The sequence below is a fragment of the Equus przewalskii genome, chromosome 17 (genome assembly GCF_037783145.1).
Source record: "Equus przewalskii isolate Varuska chromosome 17, EquPr2, whole genome shotgun sequence".
Taxonomy (NCBI): Eukaryota; Metazoa; Chordata; class Mammalia; order Perissodactyla; family Equidae; genus Equus; species Equus przewalskii.
In genome coordinates, this window is record NC_091847.1 from 79,267,190 (window position 1) to 79,292,408 (window position 25,219).

The 25,219-nt window shown below is 52.9% G+C and overlaps 1 protein-coding gene across 4 annotated transcripts in view; it reads left to right on the forward strand.

The window, feature by feature from the left end:
- Nucleotides 1-25,219, forward strand: part of NRP2 (neuropilin 2) — a 112,763-nt gene that overhangs the window by 48,783 nt on the left and 38,761 nt on the right. For all 4 annotated transcript variants that reach the window (XM_070580865.1, XM_070580866.1, XM_070580867.1 and 1 more), the window contains exons 8-12: nucleotides 6,860-7,004; nucleotides 9,455-9,804; nucleotides 12,020-12,164; nucleotides 16,141-16,257; nucleotides 19,048-19,188. In XM_070580865.1, coding sequence (XP_070436966.1) covers nucleotides 6,860-7,004; nucleotides 9,455-9,804; nucleotides 12,020-12,164; nucleotides 16,141-16,257; nucleotides 19,048-19,188 — 898 coding nt within the window. The remainder of the gene's footprint in view (nucleotides 1-6,859; nucleotides 7,005-9,454; nucleotides 9,805-12,019; nucleotides 12,165-16,140; nucleotides 16,258-19,047; nucleotides 19,189-25,219) is intronic.

Below are 25,219 nucleotides of genomic sequence, written 5' to 3' on the forward strand. Positions count from 1 at the left end.
TCACCCCACTCCTGTGGGTGCTGAGTCGTCTCCGGGAGCTGAGGCTGGCCTCCCTGGTGCTTACAGCCTTGATGCTAAATTCCCTGTGCATCCCAGGCCACCGCTATGCCACCGGGCAGTAGGACAAAGCAAATAAGGCTGGGCAGGGGACGCCCCTCTGCCCTGACCCCCGCATCTCTAGATGAGCACTGAGTGACCACCTTCGAGCACTAAGTGACCGCCTCCCGGGCAGTCACTCTCTCTGTCTGGCTCTCTGCCGCCACATGGCCCTCACTGTGGTTTGCTGAGATCCCCCCAGAGGAGGAATGCAGGGGGCAAGTGCAGTCAGGACCCACACTCCTGCACCCTGTCCTCTCCTGCCCACCTGGAAGTTAAAGGCCTGCCTTAGAAAGTGTGGTGCTTCTGTGTCAGGAGGCCCTTGGCACACAGCGAGCCATCTGTTCCTCCCCCACCTCTACAGGAGGACTTGGCATCCCTTCCAGCCCCTTGTTGCTCTGATGCTGCACTCTCCCCGACCTGGTCTCTCCCCCGGCCCCAGATCCCTGAGCTGCCTTCCCCTTTCCCTGATGCTTTCCTGTCTCAAATCCTGAAACCCTAATCCTGTTAGTGTGCTGTGTTCCAGGGCTCAGCATCTTGTCTCCATGGGGTAACATAATCCCGCAGTAAATCTGACGGCCCCACGAGGCCCATACAGATGGGGATGCGCACGTCCCACCCACCTCCACCCCAGGACAGCTCTGGTCCTCTCTCTCCTCCTTCATGTCAGCAAAACCGCTTGATGACAAAAACAGCCCTAAAGTAAAGGAGAGGAGGCAGGAGGGCGGCATGGTCTAAGCCAGCGCTGGTGGTGAGGCAGCTTCCTTTGCCCCGCCCCCAGCCCACCCTTCCCTGGGGTCCCTTCCCAGCTCCTTCTCTCTGTTTCATGTGCATATATATGAGAGGCACATCCCTTCTGACTCTGTCTGGCTAAGTTCCCACATCCACTAGAATGAAAGCAACTTTAAAAAAATTTTACTGTCTTTAAGGAGGAGTTTTAAGAGAGAAATGTCAGAATCATGATTTACAAAAAGAAAAAAAAGTCAGTTACCTGAACATCATCTTCCCCCAGTGCAACAGCCCCACCCCCCACCCTACCCCCCACCCCACCCCACCCCACCCGCCATGCCTGTTTGGTGCAACAAATTAATTAAACAGGATGGCGTTCATTGATTAACAGTTTATTTTTCCTGATGGACCCCATGGCTGGTTTTAGAGCAAATGCAAGGAAGGAGGCGGGGGAGGGAGGTCGGGCCTGCCTCTGGATGAGGATGAGTCGGTAGGATTGTTGCTGAGACGAATTTTTTAAATGTGCTGCCGTTTTCCCCACTCTCTGCCCTCCATTCCCGCCACCTCTCTTCTCTGCCTGCTCTGTTCCCCTCCTCCCTGAGTGTCTGTGCCAAGCAGATTGAAGAGGAGAACCTGGGATGCAATGAAACATTTATTAGTGGAGGGAAATATTTATTAAAAAAAAAAAAAATGAAGCAGCAGCAGCAGATCTACACAATTTCTACCTCAGGGCTCCTGCACTGTGTTGTCTTTGAAAAACGTCCTGCTTTCTTTGCATTCCCTGGAGCTGGCTGCGTTCAGATATTTACAGCAAAGCGGAAATAAACTGTAGGTCACACACATGTAACGAAGGGCAGGTGCGTGCAGACGGAATGCCAGAGGCCTTCTCAGGTGGGAGGCCTCGCGCATCAGCGGGGCCTCGTCTGCCCACCAAAGCGGAGGAAGATTCCATGGCGGGGAGGCCACAGAGCCGCACTGCCTCTCTCCACCCAGGGGCTCGAGGACTCTGATAGCTGTGAGCGTCCACACTGTCCCAGGCCCTGGATGTGGCTGGCAGAGGTTGATGGTGCAAGGGAGAGGGGTTTGGACCTGGCAGGAAGGCCCCTGCCCCGAGGCCTCCAAGGGGCGCAGGCCAAATGCTGGCTGCCCTCCACTGTGCCCCAGTGGAGGACACGTTCTCCAAAGAGGACAGACAGAGCGTCCACAGGGAGAGGTGGCTGCGACTGGAAATGGGGGAAATCAGAGGAAAGATGACCTCAACAACTGTCAACAATGCTTTCTGGCAAGAAGTTTCTTATTGGGTTATACATATTGTTTCTTTTGTTTTACCCAGTATTAGCTGTGTATGAGCTACAGGCTTGGTCAAAACAGGTTGACTTTCTTTTCCTGGGTGGGGTGTAGATAGTAACTAAACTGGCATGTTGGGTAGCGGCCAATTTAATTGGCAGTGCCCATCCCAGAGGTGCAAATCGGAGCACCCGTGAAGTGTGGCTGTTTCAGACTCTGTCTTACTGCAAATAAACCGAAGGGCTCAGGAGTCGATTGAAAAGGGCTGGTTTGTGTCAAGAATTCAGCGCCGCACCAAATGGATTATCCAAACCACTATGTACCCTGAATCATTTTTTAAACTTGGTTACAGAAATGCACTCAAAGAAATCTTTATGTTCAACATATATATATATATACACATATATATATACTTCATATATATATATACACGTGTATATGTGTACACACACACCCCTATGTATATATACTTCTTTTTAATAACTGCAGCATAATCAACACTGTCCCTGCCTCTTAAGAAAGCTAGAGTCACCTGAACACACTTCTCATTTTCCTCTGGGTGGTAAAGCAACCATACTAGCGTTTTTCTTTTAAAATTAACAAAAATGTGTACCATCTGTGACATCCAGCGTCTAAAGCAGATGCTGTAATTGATCATCACGTTTGATACGTGCTTACCTGGGTGTCCCGTACGCTGGCAATACACTGAGCCTTCCCAGCTTTAGGGACACCTCTGGGAAGTAATGGCCTGAAGATTTCCGGCCTCAAGGCGGGACTTGAAAGTCAGTGGCCTCCAGCACTTGAACTCTCCCAGTTGGACAGATACTCCTCTGTTACCTGTGACGTGGCCACGCTCCAACATCTGTGCTGGGTGCTGTGCAGGCGCTGGAGCCGGCCGGGCTGGTAGACTTGAGTGTCAGTCTGCAGGCCTGTTATTGACTTTATTTTCTTGAAGGAGAAACCAAGGTATCTAAGGTGGATTGATTTGCCTGTAGCGATTCAGTGAGTCGGCAGAGAATAGGGAATAGAACCGATTCCCACTCACACAGCCCCATCCCTTGCAACGCCTGGACTGGAAGCCAAGAATCCATCTCAGAGAATTTGATCAGAAAACATGTGAAGGGTGGTTCCGAAACCACAGAAGCATTGAGAAAGTCGTAAAGATGTATAATATATGATAGCATTTACCAGCTATAAATAGGGAGACGCAGGGAGAAAATAGAGACCTCATACGTCCATTGGGTCAGGAGAAATAGAAACTGCTTAATATTTCATTAAAAATGGATTTTCATAAATTGCACTTTGATATCTTTGGGTGAAAGACAAAATGTAAAGACTAAGGTGTTGTTATTCATTACTCTCTGATACTAATAATTTGAACTGTTATTGAACCAAAACATGAGCAAGGTTTTTCTCACTCTGAGTGGGCACTCGCCGTGTGTCCTGGGCACCATCTGAAGTGTGTCAGGATCCACAGCCCCGTTCACACGACCGCTGAAACTATGAGGGCAATGGGCACAAGATGCCCTGTTACAGAGGGGACCCAGCCGGGCGGTTCTAGACTGGATGGTCTCGAGAAGAAAACCTTAGAACCTGGGCGCCAGAAAGGACCGTACAGATCAGTTCATACATCCCCTCATTTAATCGAGGAGGAAATCGGGCCTGGGAGAGGTGGGGATGTTCGCCCGCACATTTGAGTGAATTAGCAGCAGGGTCTGCGTCCTGCTCCTGGCTCAGTGATGTTTGGGCTTTTCCCGCTAGGCCATGCTCAGAGTGAGAGGTGTACAAAAAGTTTACTAAAGGGAAGATGGTGTTCCTTAGGCACAGGGTCCAGAGAACAGAGGGCAGACACGAGCACAAGGTCAAGAGTGAACAAGAAACCTGGAAGGATGGAGGCTCTGAGATGTGGCACTTGACTTGAGGCCGCGTTGAGGAGCCTTCATTTGGATCCAGGGTGGGAGAGAGGGAGGGCAGAGTGCAGTGCAGTCTGAGCAGCCAGGCAGATGGCCTGTGATACATAAGCCATGCGCTTGCCTCCGCTCTGACTGACGCCGCTGCGGGCAGAGACCTGGGTGCTCACAAGGCCTGTGGCCACATGCACCCCTGGAAAGACCAACCCCCTCCCTGGACATGTACGCATGCAAGTGTGCACCCCCAGCCAGCATGCAGCCACACCCACGCACACGCCAGCCTCCTGAATGCATTCAGAGACACAGTCATTTCCTTACTGAGGAGAAGGAGAAAAGGTTTCTTGGTGTTTCTGCCAAGGCTGAGAAATGAAGGGGTCAGATAAGACAAAATTGGATATTAAAAACACATAATGCGTGCTGTGTTTCTAAACGGTACCAGCGTGGTATGTGTGCTGTGGATTAGCAGCTGTGTTAAAGTTCACATCCACTCAACGCTCCCATCATGTACTCACACGGAAATCCAGCCCCCCGTGTGAGCTCTCGGCGTCTCCTGACGGAGGCCACACACGGTCACATCACCATCCTCAGGGAGCAGGCCAGTGGTGGCCCCCACCGCTCACAGCACGGTCCAAAATAAGCCAAGTACTGCATTTGCCTCTTCTTTGCCAAAACAAAACAGAAAACAAACAAAAAGCCCCCTTGTGCTGAATTGTAGGAGAACCCATTAATCTCTTTCTCCCCGTTCATCTCCTCCACCCCTCTCCTCGGAGCTCTGTATAGGCACAGCAGAGCCAGGGAGTGGCACAGCAGAGCCAGGACCTCCCTGGGCCCTGTCCCTCCAGTCAGCCGTCTGCAGAGTCAGGCCTCTCCGTGGGCCTTCTCCAGGCGGCCAGCTCTAGCCCTCGTTCCTTCTGCTCCCTGGGTCCTTCGCCTTCTCTGTGGGTCTTCTCGCCTCTCTGTGTCCTCAGTCTCTGAGCTGGAAGCAGCCATATCGAACCTGCGAGAGGAGTGGTCAGGCATTCCTGCCTCTGTGCTCCCAGCGGTCAGCGAGGCTGCAGAGTGGAGACTGGTGGCCTTAGGACCAGGCAGTGGCTCCCTGGGGAGCAGAGGGAGCAGCAGGCTGGGTGGGAGCTGCCCTGGATTCAGTGGGCTGAGCACCAGGTACAACGGTTTAAACTGAAGATGGCGGGCTGCTGAAAGCCAGCTTCCTCCTCTCCTTTCCTCTCTTCATCTTCAGCCAAACACTTCTCTTCATTTGGTTGCAAAAGGTGTGATGTCTCTTACTCTCCACCCCACTGTCAGTGGTGTGCTATTAAATGCCTCTAACTTTTGACTTTGGCAAGTGGGAACCGTGAAGGGTTCAAGGTTGCCACATGGCAGAGTTCATGGTTACAGTTAGTGGGAAGAAAGGACCACACTGTTAGTTAGCTCTAAGCTTCGGGCTGCTCTTTGCAGTTACCCAGAGCATCCTAAGTGGGGATTATAAAAGCGCTGGGAACACATTACCAGACAGCACCTCTACTCAAGCCATGCGTGGAGACCTACAGGGCTCCATGATTCCTAGCCACCAACATAAATGCTGCAAATGTGTTAAAAGGATGAGAGTCAACCTAGGAACCGTGGCAAGGGTTTTGGATCCAGACAGACATCTCTGAGCCTCAGTGTCCTCATCAACAAAGTGGAAAGAACACTGCTGAGCTCCTGGGGTGTGGTAGAGGTGGTTGTGTTTGCACAGCATCTGGCTCAAAAGTCCTCAAATAGACCAGTTTCCCCATTCCTCTTGTCCCGGGCTGGCAGTGCTCAAACACCTCACAGGTTACAGGTCGCGTGAGCTGAGGCATCTGGAGAAATTGCCGGTTGTTTCCGAGTTGGCTGTGCGTAGATCTATGGTCACCTGGTTGTTGCAGCTGTGACACTTATGATTTATAAGCGATGGTTGGTTAGTTGGTCTTTCCTTCCACCCTTATCCAGGGAAACCAAGAGAAGCTCACATATACTTGTTCCAGCTCCTTTTTTTTTTTGATGGAGAGCACACGACAGCATAATGTCCATGTGGCATTATTGATTCGGGCCATCTGGTAAGCTAGGACTTGCTCCTACCATGTTGGGTTAGAGGCTTCTCCGAAAAGCCTTTCCTCCCATCAGAGACGCATTGGTCAGATGGGGACAAGGATAGATTTCATTGCAGGGTGGGACCACTGCCAGAGGGACTCCGAGGGACTGTCTGCAACCCTGACCCTGCAACAAAGACCAGAGAGAACGGAGACAGTGTCGATTGACACGGGGCATTGGGGGTAGACGGTGCCCCCATCCTCTCGCTGTTCCTGGAGCATGGAGGCCTCTAAATAATGAAAAAGACAATTGGGAAGCACATTATAATTATAAAATACCCTGCAAATATTCCTGTATGTTTGCAACATGAGGAAGAGGGAGAGTCAAGTTCAAGCTAGTGGGTGAGGGCCGCCAGCCCTAAAAGATGATATTTCCGCTCCATTTTTAAAGGATAGTCCACTTTTGTCCCCTCTCTCTGAGCGTCTGAAAGTGTTTTCGTTTTCCAGGTGCCTCCTCTGCTTGCTCTCAGCCCAAAGGCAAAATTTTCCTTCCCTCCAAACGTTTTTGTGAAGACCATTTATTGTTTTCAAGTTAGAGCAGTGTGAGAAATTAAATGTTTTTTTCATGGTGTTTCTCAAAAAGCCCCAAACAACAAAACCGCTGATTGTTTTTAAGCTTGAAGGAAATAAAGCTCAGCAGAACTTCTGCACCCCCTTCAAAGACGGCTCGAGCCGCTGAACTACACACAGGGATTTTAAGATCGCCGTTTGCATCTCCTGTTACAGGTCTTCCAAGCCAACAACGATGCCACGGAGGTGGTTCTGAACAGGCTCCACACGCCGCTGCTCACCAGGTTCGTCAGGATCCGCCCGCAGACCTGGCACTCCGGCATCGCCCTCCGGCTCGAGCTCTTCGGCTGCAGGGTCACAGGTGAGGTGGGGCCCCGGGAGGGTGGGGAGCTGCCTGTGTCCTGGGCTCTGCTCCGTCTCTCAACCCTCTGCAGACAGCGTGATTGTACCACGTGGCCTTTCCAGAAGGACTGGCTCAAGGACTCAAGTCCTAGCAGAGTTCTTTTCATTCATTCATTCTCTCATTCATTCAGTATGTATTTATTAAGCAGCTGCTATTTCTACTAGTCAATGTTTGTTGAATGCTGACTGTGTGCCAGGTTCCGTTCTAAGCGCTCAAGGTGTGTTATCTTTTACAAGCCTCCTGAGGACTCTGGGGCAGGCATTATCATTCTCTCCACTTTACGGAGGAGGAACCGGGACTCGGAGACAGGTCACCCAGCCACTAAAGCATAGAGCCAGGGTTGGAATTCAGAGCCTCTGCTCTCAAGTGACACTGCTTCCTCGGCTCGGCCCCAGAGCTCTGCACGGCGCTGTGGACACAGTGACGAGCCCCACAGACCGGTTCTGTGTGGTTGTCCGGACGAGTTAGGAAGACAGGGTCATAAACAAACAAACCTATAAATTAACGTAAAATCAAAACCATGACAAAGAGCATTGTAGGACACTTGACCCAGTGCAGGAGGTCCGGGAGACGTCCTTGAGGAGGTGGCGACTGAGCTGAGGCAGAGGGCACACAGCATTAGCTGGTGCAGAGGGGAGGGAAGGTGCACCAGGCGCTGGTCACAGCTTGCTCAATGGCACTGCGGCAGGTGGGACCAGAAGAGAAAGGGCGTGGTGGGTGCGGAGTGTGAACTGAGACCCCAAGGGCACGAGGTGGAGGACAGATTGGAAGGACAGAGAGGGTGCTGGGACAGCAGGAGGAGGCCGGTGTGGTGATCTGGACGGGAGATGATGCTCTGGACCAGTCCCAGCCGTGTGTGGACAGTCTGAACCGAGCTATGGACTCAGCTCGGAGCAGGCAAGCTGCCGCTTTGGTGCCGGACGGTCTTCAGGGCACAGCCACCCCCACCCTGTCCCCTGGCTGTTTCAGCTCTGGTGGCGAGGGCTCCCCATGGGACCCTGTTTTAAGCTTCTAGTTAAAACCCCTTGCGTTTGTACATTCTCTAATTTTCCACGTCCCTTTCTTCTACAACATCTCACTACCCTAACAACCCTGTGAGGTGAGTGGAACAGAAAACCGAGACTCAAAGAGGCGAGACGGCTCGCCCCAAATCACCCGACCAGGAGGTGGCAGAGCCAGGAACTGAGCCCACGTTTGCTCAGTACGCGTTCTACACTCTTGTCCCCTTTACACAGAGACCCGCTTCCGACTTATGGGAGTGGTTCGTCCCGATGCCACCTGGGGGCCTGTGATCTGTTCCTTTCCCATTGCTGTTCCAGGCCAGCACAGGCAACCCAGTGAGAACTCAGTTAAGACTCGTTTTCTAGAAGATTGAAAGGAGAGAACCAGTGGACTTGAAGGAAAGGGGCCAGCTGGAGGATCATTTGATCTGGAACTCAGTTTACAAGTGTTTAATGCACCCCGACGGTAGACCCTGCCCCACCTGATGCCCCTTGTGCGTGCATTGTCCACTCACTTATTCGCCCCGCAGACACTGGCGGCCTGCTGTGTGCAGGGCCCCACCCGAGCCTGCACCAGCCAAGTGAGCAGAGCAGAGGGCCTCTCTGACGTGGTGGAACCTTCAGGCTGGGGGACAAGGCTGGATACATCATAAACCGAGATGCATGTGTGCAGGGAAAGGACAGGGTGCTGTGAGAAAGAGTGACCGGGGACCTCACTGTCTCTTGATTGAAAGTTTGGGGACGGCTTTTCCTGGGGTGTGACACTTAAGTTGGGAGCTGATAAAGGTTAGTCTGGTGATGCCTGAGGGGAAGAGCATTTTGGCTGGTGGGAACAGCATGAGAGAAGCACCCAAGACAGGTGAGAGCTGTGATGACACAGTGGAAGGGACGACCTGGCCCGGGGAACGTTTCCATCTAGCTGGGAAAACATTCACCCAGGAAACAATACTCAGTGGGGTTCCCCTGTGCTCCCTGCCCCTGGGAGGGTCCGTGGGGACTGGTGTTACCAACAAGGATACGAGCGTCCTCAGCTAACAGCCTGAGATGCTTGGACGTGCCAGGCACCCTGCCACGAGCTTTTATACAGTAACTAACGGAGTCCTCGCAACCACCCCCAAGAGACAGGTGCTACTGTTTTCCCATTTAGACCTGGGGACATCGAGGCACAGAGTGATTCCACCATTTGCCCAAGGCCGTGCAGCTAGTAAGTGGCATGGCAAATATAAACCCAGGCAGCCTGGCTCCCAGTCTGGCTCCTAACCACAGTGCTCTGCCGCCTCAAATCTCGAAGAAATCAGTGCCAATTCACCGTGATTGATAGCTGCGTTCTTTTACTCTGCTCCTGCGGGTGGTCCCAGTCGGTAGGGTGCCACTCACGACCTCTGTGTCTCCCTCCCCTCTCCACAGACGCCCCCTGTTCCAACATGCTGGGGATGCTCTCGGGCCTCATCGCCGACTCTCAGATCTCGGCCTCCTCCACCCGCGAGTACCTCTGGACCCCCAGTGCCGCCCGCCTGGTCAGCAGCCGCTCAGGCTGGTTCCCTCGGATCCCTCAGGCCCAGCCGGGCGAGGAGTGGCTTCAGGTGGACCTAGGAGCCCCCAAGACGGTGAAAGGTGTCATCATCCAGGGGGCCCGTGGAGGAGACAGCATCACTGCTGTGGAGGCCAGGGCGTTTGTGCGCAAGTTCAAAGTCTCCTACAGCCTGAACGGCAAGGACTGGGAGTATGTCCAGGACCCCAGGACCCAGCAGCCAAAGGTAGGCCGTGCCTGGGGTACTCGGCAACCTTACCCCAAACGGGGAGGTTAAGTTGGGGGTGCTGACTTCCCATCTGGACATTCATCACCCAACACCTATAATCCAATAAACCAAATATTAATGAGAGATTACGTTGTGCTGGGCACTCTGCCAAGTGCCTTATTTTAATCCTCACAACGTTGCTAGAAGGTGGACCCTTTTGTCACTCCCATTTTAGAGACGACAAAATTGAGGCTTGCTGTCACACCCAGGGTCACACGGCGCAGCTGCAGCTGAGCCCATGGTCAGACACCGTTCTGACTCCAGAGCCCAGGCGCCCAACCGCTACTCAGCATGCCTTCCTCACACCTCTTCCAGATAAAGTTTCCTTGGGACTGGCCAGACATCCAAAGGGGATGTGGTTTTTGGAGGCTAAACTATAGAAACTATGGAATTGCTTCCAAAAACAACTGTGTTTTTCCGAGTGTTGCTGCATCCTCTGTGTGCTCCTCATCTTGACTCTTAGATCTTTCCTGCCTCTGGTACTGAGTGGGGAGAGCCAAGAGGAGCTCACAGAGGAGCTCACTCCGGGCCAGGAGCGCAGGCAGGGGCAGCCACCCCTCTGCCATTGGCGGAGCGAAGGTCAGCCCTCCACAGGGGGAGCCCAGGAAGGGACAAGACACCACCTCTGTCCCTCTCAGGCCAGCCTCCTGGGCGGCCAGCGTTCCCACCCCCATGTCTCAGTCATCCCCTTGGAAGGGCAGGCCCCACGAGGACGGGGCCGTGGCACAGCTCTCACGTTGCTCAGCACGTTTCCATCCATGGTGCAGAGTGGGGGGCTGGGTTGGAGGGTTTGTGACGCTGCTGTAAACTCCCAGCTCACGATTCCTGAGGCTTGGAAAGGCTCAGGGCTTGGTAACCGGACCCTTCAGTGGATGGAGCAGAAGTTGGACCACAGGCTTCCCCAGGGATTGCTGACCCTGGCTCTTCCTACCCGTGCTGGGGGCCTGGGAAGGAGACGATCGTGGGAGGAGCAGGGTCAGAGCCTGCCCTTCCAGGCAGTGCCCCCTTTTGGAGTTGTGAACCCAGGGCGTCCTGCAAAATGGGCTGGTCCTGCCACATTCCTGGCTGCTAATCGGCACAGCCCCTGGCTGTCCCACACCAACCTTCCCTGAATCAGTGACTCTGCCCTCCCACCAGGGCAGCCCCACTGCCCCCAGTGCTATGTACTGGGGCTCTAGGTGAGGTTTCTGTTGACGGAACAGCCTCCACTAAACAAAGGCTTGGGGCGCACGTCTCAGACTGTCCTGACTCAAGGACGTTGTTGTTAACCTGGAGAAGGGACATCACTTTCCTTCAGCCCCTCAGTGAGCCGGGAGCCACCAGTCAGCTGGGACTTTCTAAAGCTGGACTTTCAGGCATTAGAAGAACTCGAGGGGCCGGCCCGGTGGCGCAGCGGTTAGGTTCACACGTTCCTTTTGGGCGGCCCAGGGTTCGCCGGTTCAGATCCCGGGTGTGGACATGGCACCGCTTCTCAAGCCATGCTGTGGTAGGCGTCCCACATATAAAGTACAGGAAGATGGGCACAGATGTTAGCTCAGGGCCAGTCTTCCTCAGCAAAAAGAGGAGGATTGGCAGCAGTTAGCTCAGGGCTAATCTTCCTCAAAAAAAAATGAAGAAGAAGAACTAGAATTAGCACTTCTTTTCCTACTAAACAGAACTTCAGAACGGGGAGGCAGCCTACACTACTTTCTTCTCTCTGCCTGAGTCCCGCGTGGGACTCGGTCAAGCCTCGTTCTTTCCAGAGCCCTCGGTTTCAGTCCCAGGAGAGAAGGCAGATCCTGATGACTCCACTTTCGCCTGCTCCCTCTTTTCTCTGCTTCTGGGTCTCTAACCACCTTCCAAATGAATGGAAACCTTGGTCTGAGAGGGGCGCTCCTGTGGATGGTGATGTCCAGGGACGAGGGGTCAGCTATGCTGCTGCCTTCTGGCCATGGATGGTGATGTCCAGGGACGAGGGGTCAGCTATGATGCTGCCTTCTGGCCATGGATGGTGATGTCCAGGGACGAGGGGTCAGCTATGATGCTGCCTTCTGGCCATGGATGGTGATGTCCAGGGGCCAGGGGTCAGCTATGACGCTGCCTTCTGGTCGGATGTTGGGGGCAGGAGGAGCAGACGAAGGGCAGCAGTGAGTGGGGCCCTGCAGAAGGGCTCAGCGGCCTGTCTCCCCTGCAGCTCTTCGAAGGGAACATGCACTACGACACCCCCGACCTCCGGAGGTTCGACCCCGTCCCAGCGCAGTATGTGCGGGTGTACCCCGAGAGGTGGTCGCCGGCGGGCATTGGGATGCGGCTGGAAGTGCTGGGCTGTGACTGGACAGGTAAGGCCCTGGCTTCCTGGGGGCCCTGGGAGGCGGTCAGACCATGACGTGGATGGGGGCAGAGGGGGCAGCCACCCTGGGGAAGTCGTGTCAGCCCCAAACCCTGCAGACCCCTGGCTCCTCCCCGCCGGGCCCGCCGTGCTCTCCAGCCCTGACCGCGGCGCTGCAGCCTCTGGTCTCGGACAGTTTCTCAGGGGACACGCTTCGTCTCATTTAAAGGATCACTGCTGTTCTCCAACCCGAGGATCTCAAAAGCAAAGCATAATCACACACCACCCAACCCGAATTCAATTAGACCCGGACTCGTCAGGCCAGAGGGCCGGGGCTGTTGATTTAGGAAGGAAAAAACCCCTCACGATAATAGAGTAATTGGTTTATGTCTGAATCTGGCCTCCAGATGTCAGTGGCGAAGAGACCATTTTCATTTTGAAGCCACATCTGTGAAAGGCATCTATTTGCTCAGGAGGGACCCTGTTGAGGGGGAGCTGACCAGACCAGGACTTCTCCCCGTGTGTGCAGGAGGCTTGCTCATCCCCGCGCCCCAGGCGGCCCGGGCTGGAGCACATCTAATCCCCCTTGCAGGATCAGGCCCACCCTTCTTGTTCCCCAGGAAGGGCCCTGTCCCCTGAGTTGGGCCCGCTCCCTCGGCTGAGCTGGCAGCAGAGCTCACTCCCTGCCAGCCGGAAGGAGCTCGGGGAGACCCGGAGGCAAGCACCAGCGCCAGCAGGAGCAGCACTGCCCGCCCCGCCAGGCCCCCAGGATCTCCCTTTTTCTGTCTCTGCCACACCTGTCAGCAGTCACCGGGTGGGACATCGTGCAGGATTCGTAAGGGCCTGTCCCAGAAGTCCTTTGGGCCCCTGGGGGCGGGGGAGGGGGGGTGCTCCTGTGTCACTAGGATGTGCAGAGGAGGAGTGGCCTCTCTCACCTTGGGGCTGGAGGCAGCCCCGGTGACCGCGGTTACTCCCCAGTGTGTCGGGTAGAGCCAGGTTTCCCTGCGGCCAGCTGCGTGTGGGTCACCGTCCCCCTGCAGGAGCTGAGGGCCCTTCCTACAGTGACATGAGCTGGCTTCATCAATGGCCTCCCCAGATTCAGAGGGTGCAAGAGACCCAGGAGCTTCCAGGCCACTGGCTTTCAAATGTCTTGACCATCATCCACAATTTAAAATAAATTTGTATCATGACCCACGTGACTTACAAGCACGTACATGTGAGCGTGCACACACGCACGCTCATGGATTGCCAAGTATGGGCCTGCCCCTGCCGATGGCTGGCTGCATCGCCTCAGACAAGATCCCTGGCCTCTGAGCATCTTAGCTGAGAAACAGGGATCATAACAGTATATCTACGCCCCTGGGGTTGTTATAAGATTTCAGGAAAATAGTGGATGCTCCTAATAATACCTGTTACAATACGTAAATGTAACTGGAAGGGAAGGTTCCCAAAGGAGAGCTCCTGCTTACGTGTGGGTGCACACTGGAGATCATCATCCGTATCTCAAAATGCTAGAAATGACCCATTAGATTGATCCCACAACCTGCCAATGAGTGTGACATACAGTTTGAAACCCTTGCAGATCTAGGCCAATGCCTCTTTCACAGATGGGGAAACTGAGTCCCAGGGAGAGGAAGCCACTTGCAGAGGTCTCTCCCTGGCTGGGGGCTGGCTCATCCTTCCCTCCCCTCCTCTGCCCTCTTCCAGGCTGGCCCTGCTTTATGACTACCTGGATAGTTGCTAATGGCTTTTCCGCTTCTTGCTCCCCACCCCAGCCTGGCCCAAATTACACTGGCGATGGTCAGCAACAGGTTTCTCATTTCAAAGTCCTGCCTGTCCATTCCTGGGAAGATGGGAGTTGGGGCTCGTCACCCTCTGCCCCGTTCCTTGCCTTTGAAGTCTGTGACATCTGGTTTCAATTGCGGGACTGCTGAGCTCCAGGGGCAGTTACCTCTGCACGCCCAGTACAAACGCCCTGGACAGGAGGCCGGCTGTGGCTCCCTCCCGTCCTCCACATGCCCGGCCCTGGCTCTCCGTGCCTCGCCGGTCCCTGCGCCCCCAGGTTTCCCATGGTCCCCACCAGCCAGGTTACCCATTTGGCTACCTAATAGTTCCAGAAACTGGTCTCCTAGGTCAGGCGGCTTTGTTGCTTCTCAAATTTCCATTCATTTCTGCAACTCATCTTCAGTTCACTTCTACATTCCCACCCCAAAAGGATAACAGGAAAAATATGGGGCTGAGTTGGGTTGCTGCAGCTCAATATTGAGAGGGCCGCTTCACCTGCTCGTTTGTGTTTCAAATGGTTCCTTCTCAGCTTGCTGCCCACAGTTTGCTTTACAATTGAGTTTGAGATTCCACGACACAGTGACAAATTTGAACTTACAAATTAGGACTCTTTGAGGTTGTTTGCTGTTTACCATGAGCAAGAGGCAGACTCCGCAAAGGGAAGCATGAAAGGTTAGGTGTGTTGTGTTTAATAGCAGAAAGGTGGGAAGTCGACCGTGAAAAAGCTATTCAGCGTCTGTAGCGATTTCCTTCAGCTCCTGGCTCTATGAAATGGTATCCTGAAGGGTGCCTGACAAAGGAGCCAAATCACGCACAATGGCGCAAAGGAAGATGTATAGAAATGCGAGGAACAATGCCCGGGCTGATTCGGGGAGTCTGTTGGAGGGCGACTCTGGGGTGAAGACCCCACCCCACAACACATGGGCTTGAACACGGGTTACCAGACCTCTCCTTTACCCCACCCAGCGGCTGACTCATGGTTTCATTCATTTCATAAATGGCTGCTGAATGAATGACTGGCTTGAGCAAACAGACAAATGGATGGATGGATGAATGAGTCACCCAGAGCCGAGTTAGAACTGTCTGCCTGCAGCCAGGCTTGGCCCCGCCGTTCTAGTGCCTGCTACTTGTTAGTATTTGAATAAGTTTTGAATAAGTTGCCAACATTGACAACTCTGGAGATTTTCCGTGGGGAATTTTGGCTTCATGTGGGGAAAAAAAAATTTTTTTGCAATATCTGGCCACCCTGGGCCACCTCCCCTCAGAACCTCAATCTACTGGAGCCAGTGACGGTGGCCTCCTGTAAATCAGGCACGCAAGATCCCTCTGCCACCTTCCCTCCCACACTTGACTCTCCCAGCCCCTGGCAGCCATCCTCCCTGACGGTGGCCGTTGGGATCCAGGCAGCATTGGGATTTGCCACACCCTGACCTGATGGCACAGCCCCAAATTTCTTCCACCAAGTGGAGTCTGGATCCCTTTGAATCCATATTCCTTTCCATTCAGTTTTGTGCAAACGCAAACTGCAGTGTCTGGGGTCACACCTCCCTGGCTGCCTGGCTTCGAGTACGGCCTCAATGATTGTGCTCAGACTGTCTTGTTATAGGTGGGCTCCTGGGTCTGGTTAGCTTTGGCTCAAAAAAGTTCTCTCGGACTCAGAGGAGGCTGAAAAGAGAAGGCCTATTCCCCACAAGGCAGGGGTGAGCCGGGAGGGCCCATGGGCAGCCACCCACAGGGCGAGGCACGGGTAGGCCTTCTCCACAGAGCAGAGCTCACTTCATCAAGACCGAGATTTTTCCGAACCATTTTTGGTGGGCATCGTTCATTTCGCGAGTGCACCGCCCTCGCTCTGTCTTAACCAGAACACCCGGACCACCGTGAGCCCTGACTTGGGGTCAGCATCGCCCGCATCCATTCCTGTCTCCACGGCCTCTTGTGCCGGCCACGGGCGTCTGCAGTGGAGTAAAGGCGTGGGGTTGTGTCGTGCCTCTCTGAGGCTATTTCTGAGACTCGGGACCCATTCTCCCTCCGCTCAGGCGATGCCCCCTGCTTCCCTGACAGCACACGGGTGACTCAGAGACGTGTGAGCGTCTTTGCTCTCCTTTCACTCCTTCTCTAAAAGCCCCACGCATAGAGAGGAAACTTGGTCTTCGGCGCCTTCCTCCTGCTGGGCTTCACTCCCTTCCCTTGCCTTTACGCAGACTCAAGGCCCACGGTTGAGACGTTGGGACCCACCGTGAAGAGCGAGGAGACCACCACCCCGTACCCCATCGACGAGGAGGCCACGGAGTGTGGGGAGAACTGCAGCTTTGAGGATGGTGAGAATGGGGTCAGAGCCGTATTTCATCCGGGGTGGCACGGGTGCCGACCAGTGGGCATGGAGCACAGGGACTGGGGTCCCCTGGGTCAGAGGTCAGGGAGGTGTGGGCACTCAGGAGCTGTGGTCAGTAGCCATTTACAACCATTGTGAAGTGTTCAAATACTGGAACAACCAGTGAAGCCCCACAGGCATGAACCCACTGGTCATCATCTAAGGGTCCATCCTCCCTCAGGAAATCTCCTTTTCTAGCCCACACTCTGCATCCTTAACCCACAGCATGGTGGCATTTTCTGCTAAGCTGTGTCTCCCCGGTACAGTCAGGAAGATCTGGGGATCATTTGGGTGATCTGGTCCTGGAGTGCCACAGTCCCGTTAACTCAGCAGTAAGCCATTCCTTAACTACGTCTCCCTGTGTGTTCCACCACCGACAGAGGAAGTCTGCCAATTACAGCTCAGAGTTGGCGCCTCCCCGTCAGTGCGGGTCAGTGACAAAGGCAGAAACGGGAAAAGGCACCTGAACTGTTCCTTCAAAACTCAGGGCTGCCTTGTTTTGGATGCATCTCTTCACGTGGAAATCTGTAGTACTTTCATCTTATCTTCTAAACGCATCCAAGTTATCTAAAAACAATAATTGGCAGAGTCCAAAAGGATGTCATAATTTAAATCATATCTCGAAGGTTATGGAGTATGAGGACATTCCTAACAAACCACAAATTTTGGAACACCTGGCATTTTTGGCTAGAATTTACTGCTTGACAGCCTCCGTTTACAGTAAATTACTGATCATTATTAAGCGCTCATTAAGTGAAATGAGGGAAATTGGTGAAGAGACTTGGGAAGTGATGGAGACACAGCAATGTGGCACAGACCCCGCGGGTAGATGGTGAAACCTGTGGACCCCGCACTCAGCCACTTGACAGTATGAGGAAATGCACTGATGGCATGGATGGCTTCAAAAGATGGCTACAGAGAAGCATGGGAGAGGAGCCAAAAGTAAATGCTGAAGTTGTGTGACTGAAAATGATAATTTAATGCATATGCTTTCAGGAATGTGCTGGTGTATGTTGTGTGGGCGGGGGACACTTGGTCAGGGTTAGTTGAATACAGAATTCTGACATTTTAATGAACTTGTTTTTGTTTTATGAAGAGGAGAAAGCGACTTGGAGGATCTTCCAAGACATGTTTAGGACAGTTTGAGAGCCAAAGGTGAAACGCACAGGGAGTTAATGCCTGGTATCGGATTAGCGGGGCGAGCCTGTGGAGCACAGGGGAGGGGTTCTGTCTAACTGGAGATCCAAGGAAAACGGAAGGTTCCGCCGCAGACTCGCCCAAGTTTAACATAATTCTCCGGTTTCTAGTGGTTTCTTTCATTTGAGGTTTCTCTGCTGGTTCCTCCCTTCTCTTTTTCTGCAAAAGATCTCATTGTGGAGTTTGGTTCCTATGATACAGTATGCATGTAAACAGTAGAGAGCAATTATGGTATACTGAATTACTCCATATTTTTGAACGGAAAAATAGAAATTCAGAAATTGTTGGGAGAAGGGGACAGTGAGGGCCAAGGGCCGACCTTCCAAGCCAGGAGTTGATGCTTCTGTAATAGATTCCAGTGCTTCCTGTCGACTCCAGCTGCCTTTGGCCAAGGGTGGGCCAACGTTGGGTATTCTCTCTCCAGAAAGGGAGGCACAAACAGGACCCGGAGGCATCTGCCTCCAAGGCCCGTGAGCCCTGCCCTACGAGGGAGCCCTCCCCACCCCCACAGTGTGAGCGTTTGTTTCCAGCAGTCTGCTGTTCCCTTTTAGACTTCCTAGCCTGCATGCTTGGCCTTCCCCACGGAAAGTCCTCTCTGGGAACCCCGAGAAGGGAAGTGAGAAGGCCAAAGGCCCCGCTTCCTCCCTGCTCCCCGCAGTGGCCAGCACCTTCTGCTGCCTCCTCGGCCCCTGCCGGCAGCCCTCCAGGCCAGCCCTGCTCGCCCCCCCCTCACCACCCCACTTCCTCACATCCTTGGCACCGGCTCAGACTGGATTCTCAGAGCCGAGTGGATTCCATCTTCTGGCTCAGGCAGGTGAACAACCAAGCAGATGGGGTGAGCCGGTGTGTGGTCACTTTGTGATTTCCACGAGGGAAGTGTTCTCGGCTGCCCCTGGGGCCCTGGCCTTCAGGCCCCCAGTGCCACATGACATTGTTTCTCCTCCTGGTCGGTGCTGAGCTGGCCGGCTGGCTGGTCTGGCCCCCTCGTTTTGCCCCCACTTGCCACACTGCCCGCCTGGCAGTGCGCCCCCCATGGGGATGCCGGAGGGCAGCACACAAGCCTTCCTTGTTTCCGAGGCCGCTTTCTCCTCCCTGGCCAGCTCCTGCCGGCGTGTGAGCCCCTCCGGATGCTAACAGGCTGCCCCATCGCTTCTGAGAGCCAGGTTGGCAGGAGCAAGCCTTCCCTGAGGCCCTTGGGAGACATTCTTCTCTGGCATTTAGGGAACCGCGATTTTCACATTTGTCTGCTCTCCAAGGTGGACAGAAGAGGCTGTGTAGAGCCCGAAGCCATTTGGTGGCCTCATTTGTAATTGTTTACTATGGGAACCACGGCAGACTTGGCTTTCCTGCCTGGGAAGGATGAGACCAGAGGCTGACCCGAGAGCCGGCGGTCGCCAGGATGAGTTAAATGAATCCGCACGGGGAGCCGCTCTTTCTCTGCTCTCCAGTAGGCCTTGCCAGCAATTCAAACAGTGCCGCTCAGCTCTTCTCCGAACCCATTTCATCTGCCCTCCTCTGGTTGTTCTTTTTTCCCTTTTAGACAAAGACTTGCAGCTCCCTTCAGGATTCAACTGCAACTTCGATTTCCCTGAGGAGCCCTGTGGGTGGATGTACGACCACGCCAAGTGGCTCAGGAGCGCCTGGACCAGCAGCACCAGCCCGAGCGACCGGACGTTCCCAGGTAGGCCAGCTGCAGATGCAAAGATGAGAAGGCTAGGGCTTCCTGCTCCACGTCTCTCAGCTCCAGTTTCCCTGACCAGCTTCCCAACCTCCCACACAGACCGTCCTCTGCTCTTTGCCCACAAACCACTGCAGCCTTTGCTCGGGACATCACCCTGCAGAATCGCTGCGGGGTGGTGCCTGGCTCTCCTCCTGACTACAGTACAGCCTGGGAGCGGGGAGCGGTGAGAGGGGCCGACACGAAAGAAAGAAGAGGAAGAAGGAACGAGCAGTGGGGAGGTCCTGGGAGATGGGATGAGTCAGTGTCCCGTGTCCCCATAGCCAGCACTTGCTGCCACTGTCACAGAGCCTCTTGTCAACTCCAAGCTGGGTATTGTTCCTAAAATGGCTCATTAGGAAACCACTGGCCTCTAGTCTGCCTGATAGTCCTCCAAGGGGATCATCGCTTCTGCAGAAAACCGAGTCAAGGGCCTGAAGTGCTGCCACCCCTGTGGGTGTCCAGCAGAGCTGCCTGGCCCGTGGCCTCCGGGGGAGTGTTGCTGCCGGTGCTTGAAACATCACAAAGCCCCCTTTAGTTTCAGAGAGCCGGGTTTCAGAGGAATTGAAACCCTGGCCCTGTTGGTAGAGAGGGACCTTCAGCCCTTCTGAACACGTAGCACAGGGCTATCCCCATCTCACAGTCGCCCGCTTTGACAGGGCCCTTCTGGGAAATGCGCATCGACCGGCTCCTGGGGGGGGCTAACAGCAGCCCTGCTTGGTCATGGTGCACGCTGGGTGGTGTAAATACTCCTGCTATGGCTGAACTCGAGCTCCCAACATGACGGCATCGGAGGTGAAGGGAGAGGCACAATAACACAGAGTTATGTGGTTTTTCCCATCACACGGATACAATACTCGTGAATGACTTCGGGAGCATAGGTACTGGTAAAATGTATTAAAATAATTAGGAAGTGTTGAGTTTTCAGGAATTTATTACCTTTAGTTTTTAATATAACTTATTTAATTGTAACTTTATGTAATTTAATTTTTAATAATGATTGCATTTGACTGGCTTGCAAAATTCCAGAAAATTTAACAACCAGCTCTCACGAGCCACAGCACGTTGGCTCCCGCACACCATGCATTAGCTTTCAATTTTCCTGCTTCCCAGGCCTGGACCTTAGGCCCCCACAAGCGTTTGAGAAGAAAGGGGCTAGTTCTGGAAATTGGTGGGTCAGATGTTGCCTGACTGGAGAATAAAAGGGGGAAGGGACGTCCCCTTCTGCAGGGTTCCCCAGAGCCACTCTGCTGCCCCTCACCCCACAGACTGGCTGGGTCCCCTGCACGCCCCTCCCCCGGGACCGAGGCCAGGAGAGCACAGCGGCCAGCCTCCTGACCCAGCCTGTGCTTGCTTTCCTGGAGGGTCACAGGTCTACTCTGGAGAAAAACATTTTCGTATTTCAAGTGTTTATCTCTTCAACATTTGAGTGCTCAGAGAGATTAATATCTGCGACCACCCCCGCCTCGGGCAGCAAGCGGGAGCGCTCACCTCGTCCCTGCCTTAATCACCCTCCTTCCCCTCATTCACGCAATAATGTTTAATTAATATAATGAGCCTCCTGCACGTTGGAAAAAAATACTTATTTTTATAACCCAGCTTGGATTTTTCATTTCATTTCCTCTCCTTTGAGACTTGGCCCAATTAATTGGTTGTTTGCCCAACCCCCACTTCTTATGTGAACACAAAGGTTTGTGGGGTAGTGTATGTGTGTATGCGTAGTGTATATGTGTGTAGTTGTGGGGTATGTTTGTGTATGCATGGTGTATATGTGTGTAGTTGTGGGGTATGTATGTATCTGCATGGTGTATATGTGTCTAGTTGTGGGGTATGTATGTATATGCATGGTGTATATGTGTGTAGTTGTGGGGTATGTATGTATGTATGTGTGTGTATGCATAGTGTATATGTGCGTAGTTGTGGGCTATGTTTGTGTATGCATGGTGTATATGTATGTAGTTGTGGAGTATGTGTGTATGAGTGTATGCAAAAGTGTATATGTGTGTAGTTGTGGGGTATGTATGTATATGCATGGTGTATATGTGTGTAGTTGTGGGGGGTGTGTGTGTATGCATAGTGTATATGTATATGGTTGTACATCTGTATGTTTGTGTTTCTTTCTCAAGGTGTTTGTGCTTTGTGTGTGTGTGGGCACGTTAGGCATTTTTATCTGTAGATATATATGTGTTTATAAGTATGTACATGCATGCGTTTTACGTGTGAGTCTGTGTGTGTGTGTCTGTATATTTGTGTTTGAGTGTGTGTGTGATTTGTATGCCTGGGGGAGTGTCTGTGCTTAGTGGGTCCACGGGGGCAGCTGGCAGAGGCACGTTAAATAAAGGGATGTGAGGCATAGCTTGGGAGCCCTTCTGGCTCTCATTCTGAGTCTGTCTTCAGGTTCCTTCTAATAATTCCGCCTCCTCCCTTCTGCTCTTCTGGGCAGATGTTTTCTAAGAATGTCTGAGAGCAGCCCTGCTCAGGCAACAAGGCCGCCAGTGAACAAGTGACACTTCTGGAAAGCTTGCGTTACTCTCCGTTTGACCCTGTCCGTCACCTCTGTCCCTTCACCGTCCCCTCTGCCTCCTCCTCGCCCAGCCTCGTCCTCACCTGAGACCCTGACCCCAACCCTGGCTGCCAGCTGTCAGTGCCAGGCCTTGTCCTGTTCCCGTTGATTCATCCACCTTGCGGTTCAGGGGAACTTTTCGGAGCGAGCTCGCAGAGTGGGCAGAATTCCAGCCTTTGGCCGGCCGGCTGGGGCCAGAAAGAGAATTAGGGCCACAAGGAACTGCTGGATCTAATGTTTCTCCTTAAGATGCTGAGAAGGAAAACAATCATTTTCCTCTTCCAGAAAAATCCCTGAAGTTTGGAAAAGTGGCCCTTGTAGCCTGCTCCAGAAAGTGAGATCGTGGCGTTGATTTCAGAGCCTTTCCGTCCGTCCTCGGATGATTTAAAATCATTTGTTGTTTTCCCTCCTTTCCTCCTCCTAACGAGACTTCATCCTGGGCTCTAAGCAGGAGAGCACAGAGAGCCCTTTCTGTTCAGGGTGGTCCTTTCTTCTTCAAAACAAGATGGGCCCCGAGGGGAGCAGTTGGGAGAAAGGAAGCAGCTGTGCTTGGTCAGGGGCGGGTGAGGGCGAGTGGGACCCAAGTGGCTGGACTTTCCTAGTCAACCCCGAAGCCACTGCGTCGCCCACACCCCGCACCCCACGGGGGGGGCGCTCTGCTGTGTAAGAGAAGAGTGCCATCTGTTTCACCCCTTCCTAGCCAGGTAAACAAGAGTCATCCTCTAAGAAAGTAGGCGTCGCCCCCAAGTGCAGAGGGAGCAGGGATGAGTAGGCAGGGAGGAGGGAGCGGGGGCCACCATGTTGAAATAGCACAGCCGGGCTCCTGGGCTGCAAGTGTCTGTGGAAACGACTTGCATTCCTCAGATGTTTTCTGATTTAGTTCTTTTCTCGTGTTTTGTTTTTCTCTTTTTTTCTTTTCCTTTTAAGTAAGCAATTAGTTCTGTTCTTTTGGCTGGTGGTAATGGTTGCTTAAGGCTGACAAGACACCCACTGGTTTCATTCCACTGTTTTTGTTTTTCAAGATAGTCTTTCAAACCACTCAGAATTTCTTTTTTTAGCTCTTTGCTTGTGGCCTAGAAGCCTGGAGTGTGTTCATACCAGCCCCTGGGGACCCTGTTCCCAATTCAGTGACCCCTGGTGGTTGCAGAGGAACCAGTCCCATTTTCCACTGGGCCTTTTCACTGTAGCTACAATGACACGCCAAGTGTCTCCTCCGTTGGGTAGTGGGAGCCGCCGTATTTTCTACAGACATTCTCAAGTGCGTTGGTGATAAAGAGAGTTTCGAGGAAGATCAGATTCAGGTCTTTAAGGAACTAGGCAAAACTCTTTGAGGTGATGTGGTGAGCCCGTCTGTCTAGAGCTGCACTGTTTAAGATGGTGGCCATAAGCCACATGTAGCCATTTCAATTTTAATTAATTAAAATTAAATACAGCTAAAACTTCCATTCTTCATCACACTAGCCACATTTCCGGGGCTCAGTAGCCACACTATGTTGGACAGCGCAGATATAGGGCATGCCCATCATCTCAGAACGTGGTCTTGGTCAGCCCTGCTCTCGTACCTTCTGGCATGGACATGGGAGGACCTCTGGGCCCCTTGCTGGCACTGTTGCTCCTTGGTCTGATGTAAGCCAAGAAGCAAGCAAATAGTGGGTGTACCTCCTCTATGATCCTTTGGTGGGAGTGTTCAGTGGCTGGTATTCTTGTCACTGTGTCATTCTCCCTCAGTGAGCACCCACAGTAAAGGAAGCAAGCAGCCCAGCATTAGATAGTGTAGGAGCCATTCTGTTCATCTGCAAAGAGGAAACACTAGGTAAGACCCATAATAATTGTTTCGTTGTTATTATTGTCGGGAAAGAGACAAGAAGATTGGAGATGAAGAGTATGAATCCAGGTCAGCTTCAGAATCCTCAAGTGTCGGTCTCCCTAAATGTGGACTTTCGTACCCTTGTTACGTGAAGTTTGGTTCCGGTATTACTCCATTTTGATAACTTCCAATCATGGAAGTGATGCGAAGCATCCGGGCAAGGCCCGTCTGGAATAGGACACTACTGTGACAGGACAGAGCTTTGCTGCCCAGCCTTTATAAGTCTGTTGGATCGAGAGAACAGAACCTTTACTGTGGGTTCAAAAACAAGCTCAAGAGACAGTAAGTCAAGAATACAGTGTTCCGAAATATTCGGATTTTGCAAGTGGTGGCTGTTCCATCAAATGTAAGCCATAGACTCGTTAGCTTCTCATGGAGCTGTTTTGGTGCAGATTTGGCCTTGAATAAACCCCATGAGGGTGGAGGGCTGGAGCTGCCATTCACTCTGGGACACGTGCACGAGAAGATGAAGTGTGGGTGGGTATGGTAGGTAGATGGGCAAAGAAACCAAAGGAAAGAGTTGATGAGTGAACTTGCTTATGAAGGGCTTGGCCTATGACAGTGAGCCAGCAGTGACTCTGTGAATTAAAAAGCAACTCTCTGAACTAAAGAGCGTAGGTGGGACTGATGGCAGCAAACGATCCAGACCCTGGACTGGCATCAGCTTGACCTGCCTTCAGAAAGAGGTTGCTGTGGCTGGGCTGGGGCTCAGCCCCTACAAATTCAGAGACAGGAACTTCTCGGGCTGAGACCATGTTAGATCATTAAAGACCAGGAACAGCTTGGCCGAAAGAAAGCCAATATTCAAGGAATAACTTCAACTGGGAAAGGAAAGCGTAGAGGCCCTTCTTTAAGGAAAGTAGGAAGGAAAACATCTCTGCCTTTGTAGTAAAGAGAGCAGTAGAGGGGAGAAGACGTGCTTCCTTTTTTCTGAAAGTCCTGATTGTCCGGTTCCTCAGCTGTGCGTGGATTGACAGTGAAGGGGCAGAATGATAGCAAAACTGCCTCAAATGCAAAACCTTCATGGAAGCAGACATACCAAAAAGCAGCTCTGGGGAGACTCCTGCAAAGACCAGGCCTGAAACCTCAAATGTCCACCAAATGGTCAATTGTAAACCTTGAGAACATCCGGGCTGAGTCCATCCAAACTCAGTGTTTCCCTTAACTGGTTGTTAATTCGAGGACCTTAGCGGAGATAGACTGACCTTGGGAGGCCAACGGAGGGGCTGACTCATGTTTTAAGCATGACCCATACAAAGAGATTGCCTCTCCTGCGGCACGAAATATGCCTTCAGATGGTTGTTCGAGTGGGAGGGCAAGATGCTGGCCAGGAGACGTGTGTGTTAGACAGACGGTGTGTTTGGCGTTGCGATAGCCAGGAGGATCAGACTGGTGATTTATTTCAGGGTTTGGTACGGTGTGGACGCAATTGATTCCATGGCTGTTGGGCCGACTGCAGTCACATGTTCACAGGGCGCTCAAGCAGCTGAAGCCAGATGTGGCCGTAAATCGCCAGGTGAAACGTCAGGAGAGCCTTTCCAGAGACAGCAGCAGGTTAAAACGCC